General features: G+C 37.8%; 1 protein-coding gene across 3 annotated transcripts in view; it reads right to left on the bottom strand.

Annotated features, from left to right (window-relative positions):
* KIZ (kizuna centrosomal protein) overlaps window positions 1-13825 on the bottom strand; it is a 103047-nt gene that overhangs the window by 56303 nt on the left and 32919 nt on the right. For all 3 annotated transcript variants that reach the window (XM_030558123.1, XM_030558126.1, XM_030558125.1), the window contains exons 4-5: window positions 12117-12206; window positions 4108-4735 (exon numbers count right to left, since the gene is read on the bottom strand). In XM_030558123.1, the coding sequence (XP_030413983.1) occupies window positions 4108-4735; window positions 12117-12206 (718 nt within the window). The remainder of the gene's footprint in view (window positions 1-4107; window positions 4736-12116; window positions 12207-13825) is intronic.

The following is a 13825-nucleotide window of genomic DNA, read 5'->3' as shown; positions in this document are numbered from 1 at the left end:
CTCATGTGTAATGTGTTCATGCAATTGCATGAATGGCCACATATTTCAACATTTTGCCAAGAAGCTGTTCGTCAGTTACTGCTGCATAAATCCACAAAAATGATCATTTCCTTAATATCTTTCAACTCCCTAGCTTGTACACCGATTACCTAATTTCCTTCTTCATATCTGTGTATTATTCTATGCTTTCCTCTCAAAGGGTGTTCAGTGGATCCTCTATGCCTCCTCTGGGCTGCAGATGAAGGGATCCTCCACAATTTAAAACAGCAACAAGGATTAAGACAGCCTCCTCCAGCAAACTGCCTCTGACATAATGGGGCAGAATGGCCTGAAAAACAGTCTGGGGGTGGGTGGGGAGCAGAAGTGTGTTTGAAGAGGAGGCAGCTGTTGTTTGGGGCTTCTAATCCATGCAGGAGCAGAACTCACTGCCTGTTGGCTTGGAAGTTGAGCATGGCAGCTGATTCCCCTTGCTGCTCAGCAGAAGGAGGATGCATTAATCTTCTAAGATACAAATAAAAATAGGCACTATTAACATTTTCACTTTCTGGTGCATTTTTAGAATTTCATGAAAATGTATCAAACAGTTCTGTAATCAATTAACATTGCCATGAAACTCCCAAGTTCCCACAAGATTCACTGCAGTATCAGTTATTTCTAAATTACCCAGTGTTCACAGGGTCTTGCGTGTACTGCAAAACAGAATATCTTCTCCCTTCCATACGCTGAGCTTCATTTTGATTTGAATTACAGTAGATTTCAGAAAAATAGTATTTGATACAAATAATGACAAGATCTTATATTATATTTTCTGTTTCCAGCATTCAGGATATGAATAAATGTAAGAGATAAGCTGTTACTTTTATTTATTTCATGCTGCTTTTATACATATTATGCTACCATTTCTGCACAATAGAAAAGTACTCAAAGGAAAAACAGCTTCAAGTAACAATGCACTGCATAAACACCTGCAGCTTAAAGCCTAGCTTGCATTCAGTTGTGGTACACACAGCAGAGCCAAACTTCTTAATCACTTCCCTGTAATTCAGAGCATGAAAGATCAACCTTTTATGAGAACTAGAACAAGAAATTCAAACCTGGACTACTTTAACCCTAGAACTCCGTAATGTAGGTTTGATATCATAAAGACTTAGAAGCTCTCCCCTTACGCTCAGGGGAAATTTGAAGTGGTCACTGATCATTCTGATTTTGAATCAAACTTATAGTTTCCCTTAAGGTAAAAGTATTACATTCCAAAATTAAAAGTATTTTTCCAAATATGACACTGACCACCTTAACATTTCTTTGGGGAGCAAAGGAGAGAGAACAGACACTATGCCAAATCTGCTATGCAAAGTTCTAAGGCTAATATAAGCCAGGTTGGTGTTGTCTTGTTCCACCTCAAAATAACGACAGTCTTGCATTAACTGGAGAAGTGGCAAATATGTCAAAGTGACAGTAGAGACAATGAAAAGCAAACAGAGTCCTGAAAGCAAGAGAAATGGAAAAACCACAAAAAAGGCAACAACAGGATGCCAAAGAAGAGAACAAGAAGTATACAGGATAACATGATAAGGCTGCCAGCTTTTGTACAAAAAAATTGTGATAATTACATTGAGAGGCAGTAGCCCTTCCATTATTAAGGTTGCCAGTAATTTCCATTATAAAGCTCCATTTTAGCAATCCTTATATGGCTCAGAAAATTGTGTTAACCTGAAAATTGCAATATTTACTGGAAAGGCAGAGGAGAATATTTCTGCAAGCTCTTAAGAGCAGTTTGATCAATTTTCTTGAGTTACTCATCACTACCACTTGAGCTAAAAATAATAACTCCATTAGCAGATAATAGTGGGTTGTTATCATTTGTGCACCAAGCCACTAGAGGGTGCTAAGACACAGTTTCCCAGTAGGTAGTTTTCTAGATAGTAGCACAAAACTGGGAATCGTGGTTCCTGGGTTCTGTTCTTGGCTTTGGGGGCAGGGGGAAGTATGGTTCTTCCACTAGGCCAAAGGATATTTTGATTGTGGGAAACAGCATGTGTGAATGATATGCCTATGAAGCATGGTTCTCAGCAGGGCATGGGACATTCAGAGACTAATGAGTAAGCATGTAATGAATTCATCTACATGTACAAATAGTCATTCCTAAATTTTAGAACAAATCCTGTCTATGCACAAAAGTTGTACTGCTTTAACTATGCCAATACAGTTAAAGTAGATCGATCCCCCTAGTGAGAACGTAGTTATATGGTATAAAGGTGTCTTATAACAGTACTTATTCCCCTTCCAGTATGGTAGAACTATATTGGTATGCAGGGTTTGTGCCAGTATAACAACATTAGTAAAAGAAGAAAAATCACATGTATAACTGCCATATTGGTGTGCAGACCAGGCCTTAGTCAAATCTGGATGGATTTTCACAGTGATAGCAAAGAGCACCTCTCTGCCCTCAGGACAAATTCCCTGGCAAATTTCAAGTTTCTCTTCCAAACACCTAAGGCACTAGATACATATATTTTTAATTATCTGAAAATATTGTACCATTGCCAAACCTACCTATTTTTCAGTAGCTTTATTCTCAGAAATAGATTAACTATTCTGCACAAACTTTCTGAACAAAATCAACCTGAGGCAGAGACCAAGTTTGTTTTCCCAGGTAAGTAAAACAAATAACATTAGACTGGTTAACAGAAAGATCTGATACTACAGTACCTTAGTAAAAATTGTGGACATAGCAATAAAAACACCTTGCCACCCTTGTGAAAGGCAGTAAAAGAAGGATTATCAATGAGGTCTTAGATCTCAAAGACTTTCCTACTAGCTAAAGTTATGGTCAATAGAAAGACCACCTTCAAAAAAAAATACGGGAGAGAAAAATCATTTGGTGGTTCAACGAAAGCACCCAAAGGCCTAGTGAGAACCATATTCCATAGTTACATTCCTTGTTAATCTGTGGGTACCAGTGTATCAATAGGTTTGACTTCCAACACCTGACCCGCACTGAAAAAAAAGAGGACTGGGATTGGAAAAAATAAAAATATCAGTTCTTTGGAGAGATCCAGCAGATCTGGATATTCCAGATAATGTGCCCATCCCAGGCCTGTCAGGTTAAACTGTGATTTGCCCTACCAAAAGAAAGGCCTTGTCAGCAAACTGGATCCCCCTCCATTCTAAAGCAAATCCTTACATGTTTAGTATTGAGACTGGTCACAGAGAAGCCTACTTGGATTAGCTAATTTGGCCAGGATCAAGTTCCTCACAGAGTTCTTAATGGTCCTTTGTGTGGTTGGTACTACTGTGAATCACGTCTTTGGTCACACGAATCAGATGCACCACTAATGGGGACACTGTTCCAAATGCACCATTCTCACAGACAAACCATTGTAACAGGGGAAACAGAGATCCCTTGCTACCCCAAAACCAAGACAAAGACCAAGGAAACACACTTCTGTGCTGGGATCAAAGAAAGGACACAAAAAAGTCCTCTTAACTCCTCCACAGCTAAGCAGCTTGGCATGAAACAGCTGCAGAACTGTTCTGTTGCCAGGGCCAGTAGTAGCATTTGGGACCTCTGCATGCTCCGTGTGTGGAAAGTTTAGGCCTTTGGAGCTGCAACGCGTCAGATTCGTTGGCTCAGCTTCAGCACTGCCCCAGCACTGTAGCTCACAGACACACATCAGAGGACTCCTCTACAGTAGCGTCTAGCCACGCCAACCAAAAATCAGGGCCCCACTGTGGTAAGCAGTAAGAAAGAGTCAGACAGTTCCTGCACCAGACAGACAAGACACAAAGGGAGAAAGGGGAAACAGAGGGAAAGTGACTTGCCAAAGTCACACAGCCAGTCAGTGGTAGAGCCAGGAACAGAATCCATCTCTCTTGACAATCAGGGGAGGTCCCTGTCCACTAGGCCACACTGCCTGCTCCACAGCACACAACAGACTCCTCTTGAACTGCCCTCCCCAGCCTGTTAAACCGAGCCTTAGCCATTCCTTTCCATTTGTGGAGGCACTCAGACCCTGTGGTGATGAGTGTATTCTGAAAACCTGGATCAACGGGGGAAGACAGCACTTGGCCCACAGCAAGGCCATCACACAAATACCATCGTCATACCTGGGAAATTGTCTCTTGGCTGTTCGTTTCCAGAAACAAGTAGTTCAGGAGCAGACACCAATCGGATTGGCTGTTTAGATCTTTCTTTATTTGCTGCAAAATACTCCTTTGTCACTATTTCTTCTACTGAGCTGCTACAACAGTCACTCTTTAAATCAGTGATTCTGTTCTCTGGACTTAATCTTTCATGTAACAGGGAGCTGAGTTGAGCAGATTTTTTGCTTTCTACTAAAGTAGTATTGTCATTCTGCGGGTTGCTTTCTATCTCTAAGCAATGAGTTCTTCCATTCTCAGATGATACACTGGATGTGACTGGCATTTTCTCACCCATCTGGAGAGATGTCTTCCCATCTATTTTGTCAGACTTATTTAAGCACCGTATATCACTATTAGTCTGTACTACATGGCTGTCTGTCATATTACTGCTCTGTGCTGCCTGTCTGCATGAATGTGGGTCAGAAACTGAAAAGCTCTTTGTGAACTGGGAAGATTTCTGCTGTGTACTGAAATCTTCAATGCTTGAGATGGCTGACATTTGGCGGCCCATAAAGATTGTTGCTGGATTATACAATCCTCTTGACGTGGCTGTCCTGGTATTAATTCCTGCCTGTCTTGCAACCGGCAGCATCTGAAAAACAGAGGTTGAGATGGCTTAAGAATGAATTTCATGTAATAAATGGCATTTCTTAAAGGGTCTGTGTTAGTCTTTGGAGAACAAATGTTCTATATCATTTAAATATTTTTTATCATATTATGCTAGTCCACATATAAAACAAACATTCTCTTTGTCCATTTATTTTATAAAACTAAAATAAGATTGAATGACCCAATTCCTGCAAGATATTGAGTGCCTTGTACCAGGTACTAAGTACCCTCCACTTCCAGGGAAGCCAGAAGGAGATTAAGTCTGCCAGGACTTCACAGGAGACAGACAACACCTTGCAGGATCCAGACCAAAAGGTAGCTACGCCAAGAAAGATATTGGCAAACAAATATGATGCCTATATTTAGAAAAACTGGACAATGCTAATGTTGCCATTAGGTTTGTTAACTGCTGAACTACAAGAACAAGAAAGCAGCTTTAACTGCTGTAAAGTCCTCATGGCATTTCACTTAATGTACAGTATTTTGCATGGAAGGGTAAGAACATTCTGTCAAATGGCATATTAAACAAAGTTTATGTCAATTATAGTAGTTTAACATTCCAGGCAACCATTTATTCTCTGTAGTTTTACACACAGAAAGCCCATGAATTGGAAGCCCAACTGCCCAATTTCACTTTTTGTAAAAGAGTGTTTATGAAAGGTTCTGGAGTTATAGCCTAGAAACTGAAGTCTGCTATCCAGAAAGCAAGTACTCCATATACAGCTGTGATAAAAATTCTCCATATTCTCTTTCCAACTCGCCTGAATCTTCGTCTGGAGGATCTACCTTCAGTTTGGTGGTTGCAGGAGAGACGTTAGTCATGTACTCTTCATAACAGCAAAATCACAACAATGAAAAGTAGAGTGCAAACTATTTTTGAAGTATTTCTTTCACAAAGAAATGGCTACTTTATATAGAGAGAGAGTTGCTTTTATACAAAAGTTAAAATTCACTGAAATGTAACTGAGATTCACAAAAGTAGCATGTGTTAAGGCATAAGTCAAATGGTAACTACCTGGAGCTAAGAAGAAGTTTACCATCACACCACTGGGCCACCTTTTTCTGATTCTGAAATATCTTTTGACCTGACTGAATGAGAAGGATGCAGATACCATCCCCACTCCTACAGCGGAACCCTACACAACACATTGGATGTAAATTTTAAGATTCCCGATACTCCATCCTTTCCGTAACATTATTTTATTCTCTCTCACACCTATACTTCTTTGGGCTTCTGTCTAATCAACTTTTAAATTAGCCAAGCTCCATATCATTATTATGATCAGCACAAAAAGCTAAAGCAGTGTAAGCAACCTTACCCCAGAATGAAGAAGGACCCAACCCAAACTGGGGAATTCAGCTGGGTAGATATTGAAGCACACCTGTTGAAGACTGACCTGACTATGCGCTACAGCTTGCTTGCACCACATCAACAAAGCAAGCACTAGGGACAGATGTCTTTTTTCTTTCATTGTTGCCCTTTTCTCCCTCTTGTATGTTTGTCTCAATAGGAGGAACAACAACAGTTGTGCCAAAAATCCACCAGTGAATCAATTCTTTCTGCTCACTACAAAAGACTTCTGGTAGCCGCATAAATTTCAAGTACTTTAAAGTTTGTTTTGGTTTTCTGTGTGTGCTTAATAAATGTAACAGATTTCTATGGAATGGTTACTAGAAGAAGTAGAAGGCCAGTGTCAGTATAAACAGACCCTGAACTAGAATTAGCTGATTAATGCTACAATAGTAAGTATAGTTAGTATTCTAATAACATCTTAACACTTTTGCGCATAACAACATAACAGAATCCCATTGACTGCATCATTGTTGCATCCTCCATCCTTTTTCATTGGGTGGTCTTATTTGTTACACAGGTTCAGCTACTACCTCTCTGCGGAAGGGTCTTAAATTTACCTAATCTGGTAATGTGACAAAGCTTCATGGTACAGCTCATTTTTTAATACAAACAAAAGAAAATCTAATAACTCCATAAACTAAGTTATTCGCAGAAAGATTCAGAGTATGTTACTCAGATTAAGCTTATAATTTATTTCATCACTACTACTTTGGGTTCCTCTTATTTTCCTTTGGGTCTGATTTTCTGCTCTCAAATTTATCCAGCAAATGTTTTATGGATTTAGTGGCTCCTGGATTTAGTGTTCCATAACAGAATTTATCAGCTCTGCATGTTACAGCAAAAGTTGCCTTGCTAGCAAACTCCTTTTTGATTGTAAGAATCTCTCTTCATCTGCTTTGAATTTTAGAATTTGAAAGATAAGGATTGGTCCCTGTGTAGTTCTTCACCAAGCAGCAAAATAAAATGAAAGGAAAAGGAGGCACATTTGAGTGGGAAGAGATTTAGCTAAAATTATAAAATCAGTTATAGAATCTCACACAACTCTCACTGGCAGCTAAGATACATTTGAATTCAACTCTCCACAGGAAAACAGCAAATGAATTTACCCATAATGCCCTCTCAATTGCCAGCTTTTCTGTTTGTTTTACCCAGGTATTTCCTCTCATTCTCCACAACACACACACAAAATATTGCCCTTCTCAAAGCACTTTTCTTTAACAAGAAAAAAATGTTTACTTTCCTAGTGCATCAAAATTCAGCTACTTTGCAAAGAGGACAGAGTCTCACCTGGAGCGTTCGGTTGACACTGAACTACATGAGACACCTGAGAAACAGCCCAGGCCAAACTTCTCATCACTAGATCACTACAAGCAGCATTAATTCCCAGTGAGCCATTCCAGGGAGGGTGGGAGCATGAAGCTTCATTGGTCAGCACTAAGTCCTATTATTCAGCATGAATGTCCAGCAGTCCAGAATCTCGTTGTGCTTAGTTTGATTCCTTGATGATGATATTTGGCACTACAGCAACCTAGATCATGGATCTGGAGAACCTTGAGTTTTATTCAGTATAGAATTTCTGTGCTTTGAAGGTTAGAAGCTTCCGTATTCTGTGCTCCATTTGTTAAAAAGTCTATGCTGGAGGCTGAGTTCCTTCTCTACGTACGTCTAAAAGCTCTGCCATGACTACTGGAAGGTAGCTAATGTAATGCCAATTTTTCCAAAAAGGCTACAGAGGCAATCCTGGCACTTACAGGCCAGTAAGCCTAACTTCAGTACCAGGCAAATTGGTTGAAACTATAATAAAGAACAGAACTATCTGACACATAGGATTAACATGATATATTGGGGAAGAGCCAATGCTACTTCTATAAAAAGGAAATAAACAGATTAAATACAAACTAAAAAAGTTTTATATCCTACTAGAAGCCAGGGAACTTATCCTATAAAGGATATCAGGCATCTACCTCAAGTGGGATGGGCAATGAAAGCCAGAGCTGCAGTGGTTGGAAACTATTGTACAACTCCAGGAGGGAGATTCTTCATTGGCTGCAGTCAGACAGGAACAGGCTACAGTATTTCAAGACCTCTGAAGTACCTGCAGCTGGAGCATTTTCAGAGAAGGTTGACTCAGAGAACCAAAGGCTTATAGAATTTAGGGAGTTCTCATTTGATTCGTACTGTAGGCACAAAACCCACAAGGGAGAATCCTGTAACAATATCTTTAAAGGAATTTATTTTCTCCCCCCAACACCATTCTTCAGTCTCTCTTACTCTGGCTACCAAGGTGATGTTTTGAGAAGGACCAATTCAATTAGAATATAGAGTAGACCACACTTAATTTATGTTGCATCCTCTTCTCCTAGCATCCCCAAAGAAAGAAACCCCAAAACACAGAACGTACCCAAAAAATGAGGTTTAATCTTATGGATAGAAAAAAAAGTTTTTGTGCAATTGTGGGCTGTTTGTTTTATTTTATTAACAAAAAAAATTAGCAAAAATCATAACAAAAACCCTTCTTGGATTCCTTAACAATTAGATGTTTCCCAACATATGATAAGAGAAGCTGACATATGTTGGATTGGAACAGTTAGACAAATGCAATAGGTAAGTTGTGACATGGGCTATCTACAGGATGTTTGAAGAAAGGATGCTAAGGGCCAGATACCTCCTCCACTTCCAGAAACAGTAGGTCCATGATGGAAGGCTTCTCATAGCCACTCTACCTCACAGAAACACCTGCTTTTGACCTTGTCCCTATCACATTTAGCACCTTTTATAGAAAGAAGAAAAAAAGGAAAATAAAACACACCTATACAAATATATTGCTAAACAGACACTCAATTTACTTATAAAATTCTAAAATATAAACCTACATCAGCTTGTTTCTTCTGACTTGTCAGACAACAATGCAAGAGCTTCTCAGGGCAAAGTGCGGCTAGAAAATCCAAATCTGTGTCTGTTTACAGTTAAGCCCCCCCAGATGCCTTCAGTCCAGTCCTGTCAGGCTTTTGAAGTCCAAGTATTGCATGTCACCCTTCACATTTGGAATTACATTAACATCCAGTGCAGTTTATTCAAAAACCCAACCTATTCCTTCCAAATACCAGTTCTGACTGACTAATGTTTCTTCCTGTCCCCAAATATATATGAATATTAGACAATATTCTCTTGAAGTTTCTACTTCCAAATGTGTTCTCTCAATAAGTTCCATACACAAAGGATATACATCTTCTTCACCTTCATGTCTTGCATTAGTATCCTTAATGATTCTCAGACATTTAAGCAAGCCAAGCATTTCAAATCCTGTTAACTGGGTGACCTCTCATCGCTGTATTTCTCAGACTAAACAGTAAAATATGATGCTTATTTTCCCCCAACATTACAGTTTATTCAGATAAAGATAAATCACGAAAGAGCCACATACATCATTTAGGTAAAGGCAAACAGAATTAAAATCGGATATACTGTCATTACTTGCGACAACCTGCTGTACAATTTTAATGAGGTCTTGAAAAAGATGTGGCACTTTCTCCTTGGCTTTTGTATAGAAATACTGTAATTCTACATAGGCTATGATCCTGCAGTACTCAGCCAGCCAAAGAGAGGAATGCGGGTCAGGCCCATCACTCTGTTGGAGTGCTGGTCCAAAAAGCAATTGTCATCAGGTAAGCCATAGTATGCAACAAATCAATCAACACAATTTGCACACTAGATTTGTATTAGTTTATGCTTTGGGGATTATTCATAAAAAAACAAAAACTGGACTTTCTGCAGGAAAAAAGTGTAGGCAATGGCAGTGGAAGAGGTGAAATCCAAGTCCTTATCTACTTATCAGTGTGCAGTGTAGCTCCCTGAGGCCATTGCTTTGGCCTACAAGTTGAAGAAGCTTCTGTTCCCTGCCTCCAAAATGTATGTGGGTAGTAAAGCCGTAGGCTCCAAATAGTGGCAGAGTCCATAGCCCTTCTCATCCACAATACCACCCTGTGTGCCATCCGCCTCATAGGGAAACCTCCTGTGCTAGTGGCCTTGTCACAGCTTCACCGCAGGACTTTACAGTGACGCTGATGGCACTGCACAAGGCCCAAGCACCAGAATGAATTTCACCTTCTTTACTTATCTGAATGAAAGAGATTTAAAGTCAACTTAAGAATGGAGAGGAAGAAGGCATGATTAGGTTAAAAAAACAGAGCCAAATTAAAAACATTCTTGAAAATGAAATGCGATGTAAACAAGTGGGGACATTCTTCAGGTTATTTCTTGAAGAAAGATCTATAAAAATCAGAATTACAACCACCAACCAAAAGGATATTTTGTTTTAAGTTGCACTATGTGTTCATGTTACCTTCTTCTCGGATAAGCTAAAACCTCTCTCTAAGCATCATAACCACAGAACAATTTAAAAGAAGCCATCTTTGTATTTCACAGCAAATAAACCTCCCCCCCATTTTAACTACAATTTTAATGCAATGTAAACTGACAATTTTTGCTTTGTATTAAGCTTCCTAATATTACACAAAATGTTTCACTATTTTGAATGGGAAGAAACGTTTTTGGAACCATAGCAACGCTAGTATTCTGGTATTTATGTAACAAGTACAATAAATTGAAAAAAAATCTATAGATTAAAATGTCTACTTTCTATGAAAATTATTTTCAAACCAAACATTATTTAAAAATTCAGCATTTGAGAACTAACTCTATGAATTCCTGTAAATCTAGACTGAATATACTTAATTCATGCATTCTTAAAGGCCTGCTTATATAGGTCGAGGCTGCCGGATCCATTGCTTTGTATATTACAGTTTAAAGAATGCTCTAAATTCAAGGTTTTTAACTTTTTAATCTATGGGGGAAAACTTCCCATAAACTCAGATTAATGCCTGCTAATGCACTGAAGAAAGAAAAACGAAAACCTTCCTCCCACTATAAAAACAAAATAGTGTGGCCTCTGTTTCTTTTCTGATAAGAGTCTTAAATACCAAACAGTTAACTGCATAATAACATTTACTGGCAGCCAGGCAGCCTGCTTAGCAGATACATAAAGCAGGTAAAAGGAGAAAAAGTTAATTTCTTGGCTGAATGATTCCATCGGTAGCTATAGGGCAAACTAGGAAGTCTTTTAGTAAAGTAGCAGTTGATTCTTCTATCAATCTGCAGCACACATACTCTTCCAAGGAATGCATTAAATATGAAAATCATATCCTGTTATCATCTGTTTCCAGCTTTCAGCCCAGTAAGCTTTTCTTAATGAATGCTGTAGCCTAAGGGACAAGCATGCTGTTGGCTTTTCTGAATAATGGAGTGATTCTACCATTTTTGCTTATTACAATATCGACTAGCTGAGGGGGTTTCACACATAGTCACAAGTGACTACTCTTGCCAGCATGCTCCAAGTTATTACAAGATGTTTTTAGACATTTCATCTAAAAGAGCTTTACTGCTTTTAGTGAAGAAAACAGCTATGGTCTTGAACTGTATCATTTATACAGAGATAGGAGGAGGGATTAGAAGCCTGCATTACTGCAGATATAGAGCAGAATATATTTAAGTATTCCTTGTCAGTCTTTTTGTCTGTTGCTTAGATATGCAATCTTTTTTTTTGCTTCTTCTGAGAAAAGGTCAAAATGTACAAAATTATGAATATGACATAAATCAATCACTATATTTTGTGTATTTTAAGAATGTTTTTCAGAGGTTACATTGTTTTCACAATCTTTGATATTAAAATATAAAAATAACAGCTGATCAGAAACAAACATCGGTTGTTTTTTTCAGTTTCTTATGGTTCTCTTTTTACCCTGATAAAAATATTAGCACAATTTTTTCAATTAATCTGCTTGATTTTGTTGTTAAAGCACTGTTTCACAAAATAAACAATATGGCAAAAATTCCACACTAAAAAGGCATTTTGCAACAACCACCATTTCCTGAATGGTACACCTTAGAGGAAAACATCTAAGTGTTCTTCAAGTTACAAAATATATATAATTTTCCACTTATCTTCCATTACCTGCTCATCGTTATCTTCTTTGTCACCTTTTATTGGCATGCTATTCTTCTGAAGTGACAGTATACTTTTAATTTCTCCTTCATATTGTACCTACATATAAATAGATCCATCATATAAATGATTTATGTATTGTAAAAATGTAGTCATACATACACATACAGATCAACAAATGCTTATATGGCACAATTTGTAATCAAAGAAATCAAGGGCATAAAAGTAATGAACTGGAATCTATTAAGATTTGTTATTCACAAAGATATAATCTTAACTGAGAAAAATAAAGATGTTTATAACAGCTCAGAAGAAAACATCCGAAGACACAATTCCTTTTGAAATATGTTTTAGTTTCCAGGAAAAACATATGTTGTATGTGGCTTGTGCATCCTCCTGTAGGTTTTCATGTGTTCACTCATTTCATGATTCTAAAGAGTAACAACTGGTGGACTCAGACATTTATTCATAATGTTTTTTATAATTCCAGATTATTTTGGCTATACCTACATAATGACTTAGCTGCTATGCAGTGAAATGCTGAGCTTTAAATTTTGTATTGGTTTATGTAAGTCAGTTTACAATCCGCTGAGCTATTCTGACAAGAAAATATACTGCAGATGTTACAAAGAGCAACACAGCATGAAAAAAACAACTTGTTCTAGTGTTACTAACAAAGAACTACATAAAAATGTCTTCTCCTCCACTACATTGTTTAATTGACCAAAAGTAATGCAGTTACAAAAGGACTATTGCTTAAAAGCTAAGCATATACAGCACCTATAATTAGTACTGTATGTTAGTAATTGTAAACCTTAAGAACAGACTACACTGGTCCTGAGTGGGTGCACTTCACTATGTATATTGAATCGGGGAGCATACAGGGAGAAAGACATCTGATAACTAATCAACTTGGACAGCTCTGTACTTTAATTCTCAATCTGCATATATAAAGTGTTATTTTCCAGATACATTTGTTCATAAAATTTGAAATAACACAAGGAAAAAAAGTCTATATTCAACCAAGCATTTTACACCTGGTGCTCAAAACTGATGAAATGTTTAACTACTCAGTTTTCCCGAAAGCTTAAATAAATTATTTCAGTTAAGCTTCCAACAGTTATTGAAGAAACTGCAGGAGTACATGGAAACAAGTTAAGCTTTTTTTTGTAAAGAAAAGTAGTTGGTAACAATAGCCATTTAATACGCTGTACGTGAAGTTAAGCTAATTCACTCCTAAGTGCATTCTCTCGCCACCAAAAAAAAGGTGTTAAAAATTAATAACTTAATTTGTGCCTGCACATCTATATACCAGTTTGAATGATTACTATTTTCTATTTCAATACTATTTGAATGATTACTATTTTATTCTCTATTAAGCCATTTAATCCTGAAAATTGCCACAAATAGGAAATCAAACCGTGGAATCATTCCAACAGTATTGCACAAGGGCTCTATAAGCTGTGCTTTGTCCAACGAGCACAGTAAAAATGGCATCAACCCAGTAAAAAATGAAATGATGGTATAAGAACTTCTAAATGGGATACTGAAGACATCACGTACAGAACAGTATATAGAGTAACTGGGGCCCACATCAGTTCATTTATAACGTTTCTCTACTTATACTGGGTCCACTTGAAAAAATAAAATAAACCACCCAAGATCATAATGTGTATCACATGTTGTTTATAAGGACACACTGAATAATGCACCAGTCT

Source organism: Gopherus evgoodei, chromosome 3, assembly GCF_007399415.2.
Source record: "Gopherus evgoodei ecotype Sinaloan lineage chromosome 3, rGopEvg1_v1.p, whole genome shotgun sequence".
Lineage (NCBI taxonomy): Eukaryota > Metazoa > Chordata > Testudines > Testudinidae > Gopherus > Gopherus evgoodei.
The sequence above is the reverse complement of the archived record's forward strand: the minus strand, read 5'-3'. Positions and strand labels throughout refer to the sequence as shown.